Genomic DNA, 20,052 nt, shown 5'->3' with positions numbered 1-20,052 from the left:
AGCATACTTCACTGCGTGGACATCGCAGCTCTTGTTAAGGTCATTAAATTTTTGTCCATCTTTCTTGTAGGTTGTCACCAAAGTTAGAGAAAAGAGAAGTAAACCTTGATGAGATGTAACACAAAAGCTAAAAACCTGAGGCAGGAGAATGCTATTTTCTGTTGCAATACCGTATCCTGGCCATCTGTTTAACAAATACCCGGCTCCAAAGAGTGCCAATTAAAACTGATGGCAAATCTTAATAACTTCTACTTGTGAATATCAGCAAGACCAACATTGTGCTACATGCGTAGTTATCTGATGGCAGTTGAGGTACCTCCAGATTTTCCGTGGATACACAGTGTCTCTCTCTCTTTAATACCTCAGCAGTGTGATCCAGAACACACTCTGCTAAGCAAGTATGCAAAATGCAGTGCTGCTCAGCATTGGGAAACCCCAAATCTGGGGCCAAAAGGTTTATAAATATAGTAATGAACCCTCTCGCGTCAAAAGCGAGCACTGTCTAACAGAGCAAGTAAGAACAGCCTACAGGATACTTTGCAGCTGGAGTTATTCCACTGCGAGAGAAAGGAAACTTCATGATGGTAGTTGTGATACCAGATCCTGGAAAGGCAATCTCCTTCAGTCTGCAAAGTAAACTAAAGGAAATGGCTGCTCACACATGGTCCCGATGCCACCGACATAAGAAACACAGCAACAGGAGCAGAGAATTAGGAATTTGGTGGCAGATGGAAAGGTCTGCAGGAAGTGTCCACCCAGCTTTGTTTGGCCCATATTCTAAAACAACTAGAATAAACACTTAGTGTCATAATTTATACGCATATCAGTACCAATAAATCAGAATCATGCAAACAGTCATGTTTATTATATTCTTGTTGCTTAATATTCATGACAGTAATTTATTTTTATAGTACAGTTTCACTGTTCTCTCCACCATTGCTCTGCATTTAAGTCTGGCAAGTTGTCTGAGTAGGAGCTCAGGTAACCCTTTGAAGACTGCAAAAGTTCACTAGCCCGATCAAGATACTTTATTGCTCATTTAATTTTCCCCTTCTTGTCTCATAAACTTTTTAACCACCAAGATGAATTCTCTGTAAATTATATAGCAATGGTACTTTGACATAGAGAAAATATGAAGACTAGAGTCGGCATATTCTCCTGAAGGGAGCTGTACAACAGAGCTTAAAAGACATGTAAGAATATTTGAAGAACTGTAAGCAGTTAATCCTTACTTTTAGTACCAGCAAAATGGGTTAAATGAAGCAGTTTCAACCTGTCTTATTCACCTACTCACCAATGACCCTTCCCACCCCCTATGTCAACAGTCCACTGCTGCTCATTACCATGGGTTGTTAGAGGTGGAATTATATGAGACAACTTCCATAAAGCACCTTATGTTTTTATATTGTCCTGGAGTTGGCACTACAGAGATGAGTAAGACGTGGCTCTTACCCCAGAGATGCTTAGGTCAGACCAAGGGAAGGAAAACAATATTGTATTCCTCTCTACTAGACCCGAGACAGCATTACTCAGTTTCATACTTAAAAAGTCAACAGAGATAATTTACAATTAATCATCAGAGAAAGGACTGACAAACATATAAACTTGGAAAATCACTTCTATAAAAAAAATTCCCTATGAATGATACTCCCATGATCTGTATATCTTTTTGTATGTTTTCTCTGTTACAAAAAAAGAGGTTAAACATTTTTTAACAAAAGGGATATCAACTGTGAGTAGACACAGTATCAACTTTTAGCTATAGTCGGGCTTTTTCTGTTATGAATATGATGGGTTGAAATAATGAATTTAGTTTAGGGACTTAAAAATGAAAATACATTTCTAACACATGACATGGGAGGCAAGCAAAGCTTTGCAATAGTCCTGCCTTTCAATTAAATAACACCTATGATGAAAGTCATAAAAAAATCTTATGATGTTATTTCTTAATTCTCTTGCTAGAACAGATAGTGAGGACATAGTGCCTTGTTTCTACACACGCTTTAAGCATTTCCTTCTCCATCTGTTAGGTGTGTTTGAATGGCACTTGGGTGTAGTTTCATATTTAAAAGTTTTTCCACTGACCCAGGCACAAGAAATGAGTACCTGAAATGTTGCTGTGGGTACAGAAAGCAATACAAAATTTTGTCACTTTTGTTTTAAATTGTATGCTCGGGACAGAATCCTTTTACGAATAAGTGATGAGGGGTTTATCTATATATTAACACGACTCTATTAGTTTACCACATTTGTGATTCAAATTAATTCTAAAATTGTCCAAAAATCTAAAGAATTCCTCTTTGTAAATTTGGAATGCCCCTCTCTACAATTCTTCCTCCTGGCACGGTATTTGAAGTTTTTCCTCAAATGTTGTAAATTATGTCTAAATTCTCCATTGTCCCAAAGGCCTTCCAGACTGTGCTACATGGTCTTGAAATGTATTCGAGAGCCTGGATGTGCACAGATAGTTCAGATCTGCGAATGTCAGAATGCTGAGAGGAAGGTTGAATGCTAAGACTGGAACTTTTGTAATTAAACACTTGGGTTTTGGTCCCAGTTGCAGTTGTTATGTGACTCAGGTGAGCTAAGCTCTGTGCATATGCAAAAGGTAAAATGTAGGGGCGCCTGGGTGGCTCAGTCGTTAAGCGCCTGCCTTCAGCTCAGGTCATGATCCCAGGATCCTGGGATCGAGCCCCGCATGGGGCTCCCAGCTCCGCGGGAAGCCTGCTTCTCCCTCTCCCACTCCCCCTGCTTGTGTTCCCTCTCTCGCTGTGTCTCTCTCTGTCTAATAAATAAAATCTTTTAAAAAAAAAAGGTAAAATGTAAAACAATACTCTGTGCTGGAATCATGAGGAGACGAGCACAGTGGTCCAGGGTCGCACACACAGTTCTGCATGGAAGTTTAAAAACGCACAAACTTCAGATGAGAGAGAAATGGGTAAAAGTGACACCTGGGACTTGAAATTTAATTTCAGATTCCAATAATATCATTATATAACATTAATAAAGAGCTAATTAAATTTTGTGTTGCAGTAATAGAATGCTATTGTCAGAATAAGGGAGGGAAGTTTATCCTGCACTGATAAAGTTATACATTTAAAACACTCCCCTGAAGTCTGATTTATGTAATCGACTGAATGTTTTTGTCCACCCCCACACCACTGCCCCCGAAATGACTATATTGAGGCCCTAACTCCCAATGTGATGGTATTTGGAGATCGGGCCTTTGGGAGACAATTAGGTTGAGATGAGGTCATGAGAGTGGGGACCACGATGGAATTAGTGTCTTTATAAGAAATGGAAGAGCCCAGAGCTTGCTCTCTCTCCACCATGTGAGCACACAGTGGGAAGGCAGCTCTCTGCAAGCCACAAAGAAGGCTTCCACCAGAACCCAGTGCTGGTTCCCTCATCTGAGACTTCCAGCCTCCAGAACTGTAAGAAATAAATTTCTGTTGTTTAAAGTGCTCGGTCTATGGTATTTTGTTAGGGCAGCCTAAGCTCACCAAGAAGATTTCTAAACTATAGAGGACCATGCTTAGACAAGGGTGATCTGACTGATGAAGGGTCTGGAAACATTAATTCGTGAAAATTATTGAAAGAACAGAGAAAGGAAGGTGAACACTGAACAGGGGTTGCAGTTTAGGTTTTAGGCCTTCTCAAATATTAAGGGACTATTAGAGAAAGAGGCTGTTTGGATTCTGACATTGACCAATGTGAGTCTCATAGTTATGCTCTACTCTAGCTGCTCTGTCTTTCCCCTTTGGGGAGGGCTTTGAATCTTCTGCTCAGCTAACACTGCTCCATATTCATTCAGAGATCCAGCTCTCAGAAGCACTAAGCATTACAAATTCAAACATAGCGGACAGGGACTTCTGAGGTCTTTCTGTGTCTAGTATTTGCTCAAGATCTTTCCATTTTTTTTCCTAAAACATTTTTATAAAGAACACAAAGAAATAGAAATTTCCAAAAAATTTCTGAATGAGGTAATATTTCCTTCTTAGGTGCCAATTAGATATTCAGAGGATAATACACAAAAGTGTCAAAGAACAGTCTTAACATTGTGCTTAGGTAGGGACTTGGGGAAGAGCTCCAAGAATCACTGATTTCATCTGTTGGTAAGACAGATTCCACTCTCCACCAGCAGGACAGATGGCAATAATTAGGTCTGCCCATCCCTTACTTGGCAGAAGAATGGACTTGAGATCTCAGAGTCAACTTTTCACCGTCTGGACACTCAAAGGGAGAAGAAAAGAGAAAGGGGCCAAGAGCTGACTGGTTAAACAATAATCAGGGCTTCAGGGCCTCAGGCATTTGACCTTTTGGAATTTCCAATTTTATGCAATAATAAAGATGTTACATGAAATAAAATGGCGACAGCAACTGCACATTTAAATGGAAGACTACAAGTCAACAAAAGGAGGAAACTCTCATAATTATACAATATAATTTTTTATAGTTCATGGATTTTTAAAAATCTACTTTTGCCTTCATCTTCCAAGCATATTTCTTTTACTTTTAAAACCAGCACAGTGGGTGCCTGGGTGGCTCAGTTGGTTAAGCGTCTGCTTTTGGCTCAGATCATGATCCCAGCATCCTGGGATTGAGCCCCACATCAGGCTCTCTACTCAGCAGGGAGTCTGCTTCTCCCTCTCCCTCTGCCTGCCGCTTCCCCTGCTTGTGCTCTCTCTCTCTCTGTCAAAAAAATGAATAAATAAAATCTTAAAAAAAAAATTAAAACCAGTGCAGCTGCTTGTTTTCCATCAAAGTGTACCCACTTTCCATGTGTCTGTTTCCCAAAGTGTAGGGAGAAAATACATGAGTCAATTGTTAGGGGAAAATCCCATTCTCCAAATGGCATGGTAGTTCTCAGCGAGGTGATTCTGGATTCTGCAGTTCCAACATGAGCAGAACTCCCCAGGCAGCTAGAGTACTCCAGGAGCCATCATGTCTATAGTTCAACTCTCCACAACAAGGCGGGGTGAGCCAAGTGAAAAAATGCCACATCTCAAGGAGCCCGCCATAGTCTTAAAAGTTATTTGAAAACAATTATTTTATGGACAGAGAGGTGGAGAACTAAAGGACAGGGGCTTGAGCAAATCAGGGCATGTGACTGTGTGTGAACCAGTTAAGAGAAAAGAGGGTAGGCATCAGGTCGCGTTCCACAGCAGGTTTTGAAAATAGCTCACAGGAGGTTAATATGAAAGTTCTCTTAAGAGAATTGTAATAATAATAATAATAATAGTAATAATAATAATAATAATTCTACCTTTTTAAAGCTAGAATATCATAAAATGTTAGACCTGAAAAATAAAAATGAAGTATTTCAGGTTTGTACAGTGAGTACGTGTGTACGCATGCATATGGGGGGATGACTTCTTGTTTAATATGGTTTAGTTGATGACTTTTTAAATGTTTCTCATTGTGAGAAAGAGGTACAATGCTACAAATATTTGCACAGGCTGGTGTATAGATTCCCCTGCCATACCCTAAACTCCTCACCTACCAATGGGTTTATAATTTTCATAGGCTGAAACACAGGGTACCCTACCAGGCAGCTCATCTTCCAACTGGGAGAAAGCTTTACTTTGTAGTTGTCTCTTCTGGGACCACTGTGAATGTCACAGATTTACTAATACTTAATAGAAGCAAGGCAGTGTCAGGTTGGAGAAGAAGGTTGGCCTCTGGCTTATGATTAGGATGTACGTCCTATAGCAAAGTGACAGACTTCAGATGGATCACACGGGGTTGGGCCTGGGAATGGTTGGCAGAACAAATTAATGTCATGAGATACAGAAAGTGGAAGTCCCTGGATTGTGAGGCAAGACAATATCTTGTGATATTATCTTAAACATGTTTGGTAGTCTTCGGAATTCTGGAAACAAACATTAAAGCAGAATCAAGATGGTCATACGTGTCATGTAAGACAGCTGTCCCAGAGGCAGGGAAAGATGTGGGAATGGACAGAAAGGTCGTTTGAGAGTGTGGTCTTAAGAATAGTCTGACTGTACTCTAACTTAATAAGACAAGTTAACATTCACTGAATACCACATGTCAGGAAATCTGTAATAAGTGCTTTGCCACAGTTAGCATTCCATTAAATTCTTTCAGTCCCCACAAGGGAGATATTTTTTTACATCCATTTTATAGATGTGGAAATTGAGGTGTGGAGGTTAAGAACTTGCTCAAGGTCTTACAGGTAGTAAATAGTGGGGTCAGCTTTTGAATAGTGTGGTGGTATGTGGTGGTGTGTCGTGCAGGTAAAAACTTTAGCTTAGTTAATGGGGTAGACCTCACTGAGAAGTTAACACATGGGTGACAATCTGGGGATGTGCCACTGGTAGAGGAATTGGGTAAAGACCCTCAATGCACTGGGGATGTTCAAAGAAGAACCATGACACCAATGGGCTTGACTGAGATGGGCAAGGCAAGAAGAGTAAATAATGAAGTCTAAGAACTTGTGAGCCCCCAGAGCATGTAGGGATTTGAAGATCTTGCAGAGAATGTGGCCCTTCTTCGAAATGAAATGGTCAGCCAGTTGTATTATTTAGCCTCTTTGACCAGAATGATACTCTATTGGGTGAGAGAGAGAGAGAGAGAGAGAGAGAAACAACTTAGAGGCAGCCGTTCTCCTTCTGGAGCTGTGGCCAGAGTCAGAGTGGATGGTGGGTGGGCAGGCAGTTTTTTGGAAGACCTCTCAGTGGTGATCACAATGTGGTGGCAACCCAAGAGTGTGGAATGAGGCAAGAGCCTCAGTGTAGAATAAAAGACCACAAACTCTCAATTTCATTAACATCTACTAACGCAGTGAACCTGATAACAGGCAATGAAAACCAGTCACTTAAATCTACCATTAGAGGAATGGCTTAAGGTAACTGTTTTCCACTAAGATATTGAGGAGAAATTCTGCATTTTGTTATATATTTTTTAAAAGCATGTCTATTCGGTTGGAGCAGGGATGCTTAGGAAGCTGACTCATGAAGGCTGACTGGCTGCTTGCTCAGTTTGTAAAGTTTAGTGCTTTGAAAGTGACCTCTTAAGGATATGGAAGAAAGGAGTGCGAGTAAAAGGAGAGTTTTAAGGAAAAGCGAAAAAGCAAGCACCACATTTTCTAGGGGAGCTGATATCTTACCACTCAATTAATTTCAGAGTCAAGGCCCAATCTGAGTTCTGAATCACCTTCTAGTTTTACTTATAAAGGACTTTTCATTAAGCCAAATTAAGTAAATGGAGGTCCAGTTGTTTATTATCTAGCACTAAACCATTCCTACAAAAAGACACCTGTGCAAGCCATTTGGCTCTAGTCAACTATTTTTTTACAATTTAATTATGAATATAATTAGAATGAGTTAAGAGACAAGCTAGGCATCAGCCATAAAACTTCTAGTTTGCTAGAACACACACACACTCTGATTAAAAAGCAACCACAACAAAAACCCCCGCCAAGTCTGTGAGAATGTTAGCTTGCAGTGGAAATGTTAGTGGAAGGGGAGTACTTGTGAAATCTACCTTTATTTTAATTTCAAATTTCCTTGAAATGGTGCTGTAGAGGATATTTTTATACTCCATTATTTGTACATCTCTGGTTTCTTTGGGGTGACCCTTTAAACCCTGCTTTTTACTTTCTACAGTTTTAAGGCAATTTGTCACTATTATGCGTTCAATGTTTAGCAACTGTTTGTAGTCAAGTGCCTTGCAAGCTCTGTATCTTTTCTCCCAAAGAGTGTCATCACGGAGTTGATGATGCATCAGAAATAGTTTGACCAAAGGGCAAGATAAAGTCAAGAGTAAAGAAAATATTTGCAAATATACTTGACTGGCTTTTCCCCCCAATTACTTACTGAAGGCATACTTTAAAGGTAAAAATGGCATGATGACCATAGGAGGGAAGAAAAAAAAAACACATTAGAACAAGCAATAGATACTTTCTGCCATAGGGCAATGCCTTTAATTTAAATCATTTTTATATGAGGCTAATGTGACTGATAGAAACACAGGACTAGGAATTGTATTTAAGGACTCGCGTGGGGTATGTTCTACCTTTGGTGACTAACAGCCTGCATTTTAATGGTGTTCAGACAGTCTTATGGATACCTTTTCTCACAATTTGTTTTACTGCTTAATTAATCAGTGTTTACAAACACTGGACATTAAAAAATATATTGTCTTTAAATGCATGTGTGAGAATTTAAGAATTGTATGGAACATCATCATTGTTTCATTGTATCACTGGCTTGCCTAATCTCTAAGTGTTATATACATATGTACCTATATATGTATATGCATATACATAAAATAAGCATGATATATAAAATAACTGTTATATATAATAACATATAAATATAAATACTATATATTAAAAATAAGTAATACATAATATTTACACATATACAAAATATTTACTTCAGAAGACTGGAAAAGATGACAAAGGAATTGATATTGGAACCAGAAGGTCATTTTCATCGAGTAACTAGCATTGGTTGCCATTCCATGATGGTAAATATACAGAGCATTGCTCAGGGGTGGAAGGAAATGTCATTATTTTTGCATACAGAGGCAACTTTGGAAACTCAGAACACAATAAACCAACAAATGCAAACTCACATGTTCTACTGAGAGCACCAAAGAGCTGAGGTGAGGGTGCCTAAAATGAAATTATCAAACAGTCCTTGAATAAATGAGCTTTGATCCAGGCTTGAGTCAAATCTCTAAGCCTATCCATCACAAATGACAAATAACACATCTTGTAAGTAAATACATGAGGTAATTTCTCTTTACCCCCTTCTCATCTACTAATCAAGCTACAGTGTCACTGTCATCTTGACTCTTGTGGTCATTTGGATTTGAAAGAAGGCAGATGGAAACTACCAGGCTAAGAGCTTCTGAGGCATGAAAGTGGAGCTGGTGCTATACCTGAGTAAGCTAGGAGAGGGAAAAGGATGTAGTAGGCAGAAAAATGGCTCCACAAAGATGTCCACACCTTAATTCCCAGAGTCTGTGCCTATCTTACCTTATGGAGCAAAAGAGATCTTCCAGATGTGAGGAAGATAAGGACCTTGAGATGGGAGAATGTTATTGGATTATTCAGTTGGGCCCAATGTAATCACAAGCGTCCTCAAAAGTGGAGGAGGGAGGCAGAAGAGAGTCAGAAGGGGATTGCTGCCTGTGTCGGTGGAGGCCAGGAACTGCTAGCTAAGGCATGCAGGCAGCCTCTAGATGTTCGAAGAGGCAAGGAAATGGATTCTCCCCTAGAGCCTCCAGAAAGGAACGCAGACCTGCAGACGCTGTGCTTTTAGCCCAGTGAGACCAGTGTCAGACTTCTGTCCTACAGAACTATCAGATAAGAAATTACTGGTATTTTTAGGCCACCGAGTTTGAGATAATATGTTACGGTAGCGATAGGAAACTCATATACATGTCTTCTGGAAAACAGTAGTGCTGACTCAGAAAGCAGAAAGAAACCCCTAGCTGAGCACCCTGAATCAGTCTTGGCTTGTTGCATGTTGTAATTCGATACAAGTGAAAAACTGCAAAAAAGAATACTAATAAAACATAAGCTTGAAATAGTTACTCATATGAAAGAGTAAAATAACATAGTGTATAGCTAAATACATATCAAAAGAGGATGGGTGAGCAATTGGTTATAAAAAATAATAGAGTAAAGGGTTACAAATATATTCAGAGAGTATAACATTAAAGCACAGATGCTTTTAATGTTGAGTACTAAATATTGTCAACACTGCCCATCCTTGGAAAGTTCTACCTTATTTCTAACTTGAAACTCCATTATCAAAACTTCTGATCATTAAATTTAATCCTAACCTTGGTTAAAAAAAAAAGAAAGAAAAAATTGTTGTGGACTTATATAGGACATATAGGTCTTACATAGGAAGACATAACAGACAGATATTTGTCAACAGCTAGTTAGTTACCCTTTGAGCAAGATTTCTTCTAAATAGTCCCCCAAAGACAATGTATGATGATGGAAAGTATTTATGTTTTAGAGTCTGGAATTGAATGCTAAATCTAATCTTTTGAGCCATGTGAACTTGGGAAATATTTTATGACTCGCTTTACTCCTCTGAAGAATTTATTTCTTTCAAGTTATTGATTGAGTACCTAATATAGAGTAAGGAAAATGTTATCCTAGTTAATTCTCGCAGTAACATTATGAACTAGAAATTCTTTTCCACAGGATCTTTCTACTTGTCTAATATCTCCTGCTTTGTTATTTTGAGGGTTAAGTGAGATAATTGTGAAAAATGACAACAAGTTTTTCTCCTCTCTTTCCCTATCCCAGGGACTTGGGGAAAATGCAGATGTTAAATCAGAAAAGACAGTACTTGTCTCCATTCTTTGGATATGTAGAGCTACCAGAACGAATAAAATAGGAAAAGAGGTAAGCTTAGTATGTTTCCTAGGATTTAGATATACTGGAAATGTCCCTGCAGGACTTTAGCCCCAAGATTGCATCACAGATCATAAAACTCTATAGCTGTGTTTTTGTCCTGAGTTCACATTTACAGTACTAATACTGCTTTCAGCAGAAGTCATTTCCAGGGAATTAAGTCCTTGCAGTCAGTGGGTTAAATCCCCACGAAATAACCTGCAGTGACCCAGTTGCATTGGCCTCAAATATAGAATTTCAGATCAATAGCTGCACTACTTGGATTCTGAAATATAAAACAATCTCTGGTGTTTTTGTTACCCCAATGAGTGTTATCAGACAGGGGATCGCTATGGCAATTACAGGTTCTTATCATATTAATGTTTGTGTTTGGTCCAAAAAGAAACTATTTAAAAAAGTAAATGCCTTCTGTTCTTTTTTCTCGGAATATGTAATGATGCCTTTCAAACATATAACGAGAATTAACAGTAATTCCAATGGCACAAGTGGTCATTAACTGCTTGTACATGAAATAACATTTCCTCCTCAGAGGGCAAAGCATTCCAGTTGGAAGTAAAATTCCTTTTGGCCTATTCACTTTTAAACTCTGTCCTGAAAGGATAACAGATCTCTCAACCTCTCCTAAATAAAACTGTTAAGCCTAGGATTGAGGGTAACGAAAGAGAAAAGGGAAATGATGTTATAGTGACATGAACCGTAACACCGACTGACATGGTGGTGTGCTAGTGTTTGACCAAAGAGCAGAAACCACTTCAAGTATTTACACAAACAGAGGGAATTAATTTGATGCAGGGGACTGGTTACCCATGTGATGAAGAAGCTGAGAGCCCAGGAAGGAAGAGCGAAGTAACGAAGAAACCAGCCCCTGCAGGAAGCTACTACCAGGCTGGACGGGCAAAGAGAGGAGGGTCCGCATCACTAGATGGCAGCTGGAACCAGAGCAGGTCTCTCCAGTCAAAGCTGAAGCCGTGGACAAGATGGACCCTCAGGTAGAGAAACTACTTGAGGCAGGTGGGTGGACAAGAGAGAGGGGGTAGAGGATCAACTAACAAACTAGCTGGTCTTTTCCCTCCCTCTCTCTCTGCTCTGTACTTCCAGGGTTTCCACTGGCTTCGGCAGCAGGAAGCCAGCCCTCAAGAGCACCTGGGAAATGTAGCTCGCTGGGGTCAACCCTCCTAGGTTACAGAGCACAGCGTGAGCTGCAGAGATCGGATGGCCGAGAGGCCCAGAGCCAGCATGGATGGACATCTTCCCCATGAATTTCCTTTACCTGGTTGCTTCCTTTTCAAAAGAAGGCCAAGAACTCACGGGCAGGTCTATTGAGCTTCTCACTGTGTAGATTTTAGAGGAGGCAGGGAGAGGTATGATAAAACCCATCACCCCTTTGGGGCTGGATATAAATGTCTTTATAGTTTTGAAAGATTTTTTACTAGATTGGTAAAAATACCTACTCTGGTGTAGTTTTACCATTGCCAAAGGGGAGGTGGCCATTCTCTCATTGCTTAAGGATATTTAAATATGAACTACAACCTAGAGCTGAGTTTAGTTGAGTTTACCAGAACTGACTTCAAGATTCTGCCCAAAACACATGGGTTAGTAAACATATGCCTCTGTCCAACATCTTGACCTAGTTCTCCACCATACAACCCTGTTGGTTAGTCCTTCCATTTTCCATAGCAAGAAATAATAGGTACTGTTTTGAGTTAGGTAAAGCAAGGTCATTAGGTGGATTCTCCTTGCCTTAAACAATGAAGGAAAAACTACCTCCCTGTTTCTATATTACATTCTCAGACAAAGCTCAACTGAAGAAACACTGTTAGCATCTGTACAGTATCCTACAGTTTTAAAGGACTTTCTTCAGCACTATCTCTTTCGTGTTTGCCATAACCCATTTTATACATGTTGCCGAAAACCCTTGCAATAGCCATTCGTCACAATAGCATGCTGCCACTTCAACTCTGCCTTGTTCCATTCTGACTATGCCAGTGTTTCTGAAATTCTGTTCAGTGAGGGTTGAGTCTATGATAGTGCAGAGATGGTCCTACTCTTCATAGAAATTCAAAGGACATGCCCTCACATGCCCTCTGAGGGCCTGCTTCCCCTATCTCTCAAGCTAAGGGAACGGCTTGCTTTGTATCTTTAGAATCAGGTGACCTAAAGGAAGCTTAAATGATGGGTTTCTATATCACAGCCCTCAAATCAGCACATGTACAGGTATGTTCACAAATAACATATTCCTCACCTAAAAGTCCGGAGGCCATGATGTGAAATTTGTATGACTTCTTTAAATATACATAATCAGAAATAGGTACCGAAATGCAAGTTTCCTGACTTCCTACCAGAACACTGTGCTAACATTGCCAATAATCTTTCATGCTCGCCAGCCACGTTCCAAGACAGAACATCGGAATAAGTTGTTATGGAAATGCATGCTTATTTATTATTTTCTTTATTCCTCCTTTTAAAAAGTTGAGCCTGGGAACCATAAAATGCTGTTCTCCTTGAGAAGCAGAAAGCTCATGAAATAAAAAGACAGGGGTTAAGAGGCCCAGCCTTACCTCAAAACCCATCGTTAGAGCACCTGCTGCTATATTCAACAAGAGCAACAATGACAACAACAAAATCTGACATTGTGAGCAGACAAGAGGAAGACCTTGGGGAAATAATTTTGCTATATTCCTCTTGATATCATTTGGTGACCAGAACTTTAAAGAAGTATGAAGACTTGTGAAATGGGAAACAGAATAAAGGGCATATTGAGGGGCTGTTCTCCAACATGGGCCCCCCAAACCCCCATGCCCACTAATGGGAACACTGCACACACAGCCATCCTCTATCAGACCTCCTAAGCAGAGCAATTTTTTTTTTTCTTGGAGATTTTTCTCGTTTGGAATTTAATTAAGCTCCTGCCAGGCTTGCAAGCTTTTTAATTTTACCTTTCTTTCTTCTTTCTTTTTCCTCCTCAAATCAGCTTTCTTGCCAGGAAACTTTTTTTAAGCTGTCACAGTTATAGTAAGTGTACCCTAAGATACTAAATTTAGATGTACTAGTAGTTGCTTCTCGAAGCATCAGTAGCAAAAGTTTCCTTGCATTTGGAAAGATTTTTATTCATTCACTCATTCATTTACTCATTTTGACTTAAGTGTGTGTGTTCTGAATGCAAAAACAATAGAAAAGGAAGCTTCCTGGAGTGAGTGTACAATGACTACTGGTTGGTATGTGATATAATTCAACCCCCTACAAAGTCACCAGCTTAACCAAAGAAACCTGCCAGTACTTAATTTAATATCACACTGTTCATAAGAAAATTGTAGCTGACTATTTACTAGTATTGGTGGGCGGAGGGTGAGGGAGCCTCAAGAAAGCGATGCCTGAGTTGATGATTTAACACCTCTCTAATGAAACAAAATGAAAGTCCCTTAAGTTCTTTTTCAAGACCCTTTTGTACCCAAACTCCTTGCCAATCCCAAAACTCTGAAAGGTAGGTGCTGAGAATGCCAAAGGTGATCCCTTCAAAACCGATTCCGTGAGAAGCTATTTTCATTTGAGGAGGTTTTAGTTGAAAAGCAACCACTCTAAATAGGTTACCCTATTTTTTTTTTAAACCAAAAACCAAAATCCAAAACAAAACTCAGATAATATTGCACGGCCAGAAATAAAAATAAGCCATCAAAAACACAACACAGTAAATGAAACGTGTGGAGCGTTGGGGGTCTTATCATCTCCACGATCACTATTCTTGTCCTTCTTATTGTTTACTTAATAACTCCACGCTGCCAGGTTTCTCCACCAAGCACTCCAGTCTGTGAGGTTACTTACTGATCGCTTCCACAAACGGCTCAAAGAAGCTGTAAGGGAAGAGCGGCTCAGGCAGCTCCCGGAAAAACATCTTCAGTGCTCCGGTGACAACGTGGATGTCCTCCCACTGGCTGTCGTCCAAATTCAGCTTCTCTTCTGGGAAAACACGAGGAGAAATGGAACAACTGGTTTTAATGAAACAATTACAAGACACTAATTATTATGTTAATGTTTGCCTACTATCATCAGCAACCGTTAACAGCCTTCTGCACCTAGAGGTTTGGTGCTGTGCATGTTTTTTTTTTCCCCCCTTTTTCCGTAGGAAGGGAACATTTTCAATGGAATACCATCTGTAGGAATGCAGCTAACAAAAAAACAAGAGACACAAAGAGGCAGTGCCATTGACACAGTATGTCAGATACATTTATTCCCATAATGCATCAGTATGAAAATTAGCATCACAGCTCAACATGATTCAAAGCTATTTGGTTCTGAGGCCGAGGGGCTAAGAGTTGCCAATGATGGCCGGCTCAAGGGACCGGCCTAAAGGCCTTGCTGAGCCAACAGGAGACATATGCTAAACATGGCAATAGAAAATGAGTTATTGCTTTACATGTGTTAGCCTTGCTATGTACAAGGGAATAATGGGTAACAATTTTTTGCTTTTTTTTTTTTTGCTGAATATAAATTCAGCAAGGAATAGACTACTGAGTGAGAAAGGATATTAATTCCTTCTTACTGCTTCAAAAATACCTTTTTTCCTTTTTTTTTTTTTTAGTTATCATCTCAGCGAGGAAAATGTGCCCAGCAACAATATTAGACAGACCCCTGTTGGCCTATGGAGGCTATGCAAAGCTGTCAAAAATGATAACACACTAAAGACAAACCCCAAGTGCTTACCAACTCCGCCTAGAAACAACAGACATATTTGCTTGGGAAGCTTGAGTGAGTTGAGACATTTAAATATTAAAGAACATAAATGCCAAAATGAAGTTTTTAGAAGAAATAAGGAGACTCTGGACAATTATTTTCTTCTTGTTCACTCTCAAAAAGAAAGTCTGGAATCATTCTCCCCCAAGAAGTGGATGTGGCAGGGTCTGAAAGGGACATCTTTACACACCACTGAAAGGAAGCAAGGCAGAAAAGCATTGCTGTTGTATTTGTCTTTGTAAGCATGCAACGCGAAAAAGATTTTGAATTCTGGGCTGAATAAAAACTAAAGCTAATCCTTTTAAACAACCTGGGAAGGGGCGGTTAACTGAAAAGCCTGGTATCCTGGCCAGAACTTCACAGGTACCTGGTCCACTGGAATTTTGTGTCTTTCCCGATGTCTTGGGTTCGCATTCACATGCCCCCTTGGTGTCAGTTTTATGAGGCAGAGGAGAATCTGCACCAAAAATGTGAGAAAAACTGAGAATTGTCACTGTGGGGAATCTCTGCACGGGCTGCTTTGTTAATAGTGTTCGTGTCCTTTTAAAATCTTAGCCAAAATCTTTATCAGCTCTCTTTTTCTAAATGGACTACTATCTCCAGGGCTGGTAAGTGACGTTCCTGTTCAATAGGACATTTGCAAAGAGAAGGAAAGAAGGTGCATCTGTTTATTTCAGATGGCCAGTTTTTAATTCCCTTTCAGTCTTCATTCTTACCTCAGTCATAACACAATAATATGATCCACAACAAAATCAGCGGAAGAGACCTTCTTTCTGCCCTGCAATCATTTTTGATTGATTGTATTTCAACAATTAGTCTTTTATTTGGCTACATACTATTGAAATAGGCCGACAGCATCTTAGCAGGCCAGCTTTAAACAGTCAACTGTTAACAATAGCATCAAAAAGGGAGACCTGATGGGGTTTACTGTCACTTTAAAGAACGGGGTTTTCACATTGTTGAAATCTGTCAGATATTTTGAAATGTCCCTCTCACTATGGTGCCACACCCCCTGCGTGCCCTTATAATAAAATTGGTTTTACTCCTGATTAAATCATTTTCTCCCTACCCACTACCATACTTCTCATAATGGACCTGTGCGCTCTACAGCTGGTGTTCTTCCCATGGTACCAATTCTTACTTTATCTTTTAAGCACTTTGCTGCTAAGATCTCATGCAGAGTGCTTATGTTTTGTTAAGAGCTTCATTCTTAGAGAAATAGCTTAACACATGTTCTAAAAATGTTGTACAACTTATTGCTTAAAACACATTTAGAAAATGTATAAGTACTGTAGCTTTGGCACTGAACTTTAAGTGGAAACCTAAACACACACACACACACACACACACACAAACACATGTGTTCTCACACACACAACTATCTTTACCAAATATTTATCAGAAAAGTCCAAGTCAAAATGCCATTCTGGTGCACAGGTTCAAGATTGCCAAAGGAAAGTGTTCAGTAGGTAAAAAAAGAGGTTTTATCTGGAGCAAGAAAACAACAAGAACAAACAATTGCTTGACCACTGATATTTGTCCCCTCCAAATAAACATCAGTTAATTCAAGTGATTGTGAAAATGGGATATTTCAATATACATAAAAAAGAAAATATCAATAAATACCATTTGGTGATATGCACTTGAAATGACATATAATATCAATATTGACTTGTGTTACTTAAACCAACATTCCTACTATATAGTCTTCCTTTAAAAAAAGAAAGCAAAACAATGTGTAGCCCTCTACACGTAGCTTAAATAAATAGTATGGCAAGCAGTTGGAAAGAATCTTTTGAAATATAAAATCTAACTTTTATATTAAATTTTTTCATAACCAACCAAGTTTAAGATTACTTATAAACTGGAGGGCTTTAAGGCATATTTTCGAAGGCCATTGTGATTTATCTAAACATGCAGTTATGTCCACATACAAAATGAACTGACCATAATTGTATCTTGGTTGTAACAGGTATCATTATAAACACATTTGTATTATTTGATAGACACTTTATAAATAAACTGTTAGCAGTGGTGACGTCTTACGCTTCTCCCTTTTTTCAATAGAGCAGGGTTTCTCCACAGCAAAGCACTATTAACACTTGGCACTAGGTAATTCTTTGTTGTGGGGGCTGTGCTGGGCATACTAGGATGTGTGGGAGCATCAGTAGAAACTTGACATGCTGGAGTCCAGGACTGGGAAGAAGACTGGCTGAATCATGACATCTCGTAATCCTTACTCTGATAACCGTGCTGATTTCTCCTGGCCTTCTAATTAGGTTTTCTTAAATTCATTTTGGTCATGGCTTTTGGCTTAAAGCATGTAAACAGAATTGAAGATGGGTCAAGCTCTAGAATCCAAACACTATGTGACTTTTATGAGATCACCAAGACATTTATCTACATGTTGCAATAAGGCCATCTTGAAATGCCCTTTCTTGCAGGGTCTTTTGTGTATTTTATTTGTTTTGAGTAAAAACATCGATATCAAGCTGCTTAATATTTGAAAGAAAAAAATTAGATAATTACTATTAGGAACACTCTCTTAAAATGGAGAATTAAAAGATGCACCTTTGATAGTGACAGCAGGTCCTGGTAATCTCCTCGGGAAAAAGGTATGTTTATTAGTTCAATGGCCACTTTCCTCAAATATTGCCCTACAGATTGGTATAACCAGAAGTTGCAATATCTGCTCTGATTTTAACAAAACTCACTGTGCTGATTGAAATGTGACTGCAGATAACTTGAACTATCCAGAAGCGAGTAGTGACATAAGAGTAGAGAGGTACTTCTTTGTGTATTGAAGAGCAAGTGCGTGTTTACCTTGTAGTTTTTTCTAGGCACTTTTAAAGCTTCTTTCCAACTTTCTTTTACTGTTGTAATAAAAAAGAGGAAAAGACACCCCAACTTTCCCCAGGATGTGGGGAGAAGAGCTCTGATTTTATTAATATAGTGACAAGAACCTATTACATTGTAAAACTCTCATAAAGGATGTGGTATCTGCTTCCAGGAAACCTTATCTGAAAGGCCCAAATGAAAGAGATGACAGAGGGACTACCGATCTGAAAAATAATAATATGTTTGGCCATCAAATCAAACTGGAAGATTAGTTATTCAAGTGGGTAAGACACACTGTTTATCTATAAGGACATAGCTGATTTTAGCACTTAAAGGAGTGGATCAAAAGGAAGTTGGTTGAATCATTTGACTAGCTCAGCCTTTCCTGTTGTGTTGGCCCCTTAAAGTGACAGTTCAGTGTGATTTCCAGTAGACTGGACAGCTTCCAAATTCTCAAACCCCCCAGTGATGTAAACCCTGTGTCAGAAGTAGCATTCTTCCATGCTGCACTCAGTCCAGCCCCTTCCTACAGCATCTTGGGACTAACATGAGACTTCAGTGAGGATGTTATTTTAGGGAAATTGACCAAATGGCCAGTTAATTTGTTAGTTCAGTTGATTTGTATTAAATAAACATAGATGGAATAGAGACTACGTACTGGGGCTGTATTGTGCGCTTTCAAAGCCACAGCTATTGAAGCTGTTTTATATTCCTCAAAGGAGAGGGTTTCACCAGGTGCTCAGAAATACTATTCAAGTGAATATAGACTAAGTTCTAGACATGTTACATCTTATGTCTGTTCCCTAGAATAAGACCCTATTGATCCTTGCAGACAAGCAAGAACAAACTCCAAGAATAAACATATCACCCCCAAAAATGTGCAGTGTGTCTGTTATGGGCTGAATTGTGTCCCACTCAATTCATACATTGAAGTCCTAACCCCCAATACCTTAGCATGTGATGTATTTGGAGATGGGACCTTTAAAGAGGTAATTAAGGTAAAATGAGGTCATATTGGGTGCACCTTAATCCAGTATGACTGATGTCCTTGTCCAAAGAGAAGATTAGGACACAGACACGTACTGAGGGAAGACCATGTGAAGAAACAGGAAGAAGATGGCCGTCTACACGCTGAGGAGAGAGGTCTCAAAGTAAAGCAACCCCACCAATACCTCGATCCTGGAGTTCTTGCCTTCCTAAATATGAACAAATAAATTTCTGTTGTTTGATCCCACCCAACTCCCAGTCTGTGGTACTTTGTTATGGCAGCCCTAAAAAATGAATATAATGGCCAAAAGTTTGCATAGAGAAAGATGTCATGTTCCTGGATCATATCTAAGTATTTTCTTAACACATGGGCTATGCTCCACTTATGAAATATAATAGACAACAGAAAGCTGTTTAGGTTATTCCAGATGCATAAAATAATTATCTAGATTCAGAGAACGGGTTTGAAGCTGGAATTAGTCGGATAATAGCTTGCCTATTTAGACTCAACCCAACTATTTCAAATGATTTGCTCTATAAACATGCAGGATACCCTCTATCTTGGCCTCTAGACAAAGAATAAAATTATGATTGCCATTTTCTTACTCATTCTTTTTTCCAGCTACTACTTCTAAAGTGCAAATATTTCATTGCTGTTATAACCTCAGACACAAAATACTAGGGAACATTTAAAACGTTCTCAGGAAACACTCAATGCAAGCTAAATCAACTTTCTACAGCCATGGTATCTATCAAATAAGGAGCAAAGTGGTTTTAAATATGAAACTTTATATTCCAAAACCAAAGAGATGTGGTCCTTACAATTTATCATAGTAACTTCAAGGAAGCTATGAACAGGCCTACATTTAAAAACGGTTACTTTACTGTAAGAGAACATGGTTGGATCTGGGCAGTTTTGCCACCTGGCCTACAAAATATAGTTTTGTGTGGCCAACTTAGTAAGAAAGAGGGAGGAACCAAGGAAATAACCAGAAACTCTCTAAGATACTAAAACTAAAAACAAAACAAACAAAACAAGACAAAAAAAAAAAAAAAGCTTTTATTTCTTAACGGGATGTTTTGGCATGCCATGT

The 20,052-nt window shown here is 39.1% G+C and overlaps 1 protein-coding gene across 3 annotated transcripts in view; it reads right to left on the bottom strand.

Moving 5' to 3' along the window:
* ARHGAP15 (Rho GTPase activating protein 15) overlaps positions 1-20,052 on the bottom strand; it is a 600,173-nt gene that overhangs the window by 114,360 nt on the left and 465,761 nt on the right. For all 3 annotated transcript variants that reach the window (XM_045868934.1, XM_064586464.1, XM_054506238.2), the window contains one exon: positions 14,225-14,359. In XM_045868934.1, the coding sequence (XP_045724890.1) occupies positions 14,225-14,359 (135 nt within the window). The remainder of the gene's footprint in view (positions 1-14,224; positions 14,360-20,052) is intronic.

The sequence above is a fragment of the Mirounga angustirostris genome, unplaced genomic scaffold (assembly GCF_029215605.1).
Source record: "Mirounga angustirostris isolate CCGP_5_RB_7025 unplaced genomic scaffold, mMirAng1.0.hap1 SCAF_3, whole genome shotgun sequence".
Taxonomy (NCBI): Eukaryota; Metazoa; Chordata; class Mammalia; order Carnivora; family Phocidae; genus Mirounga; species Mirounga angustirostris.
The sequence above is the reverse complement of the archived record's forward strand: the minus strand, read 5'-3'. Positions and strand labels throughout refer to the sequence as shown.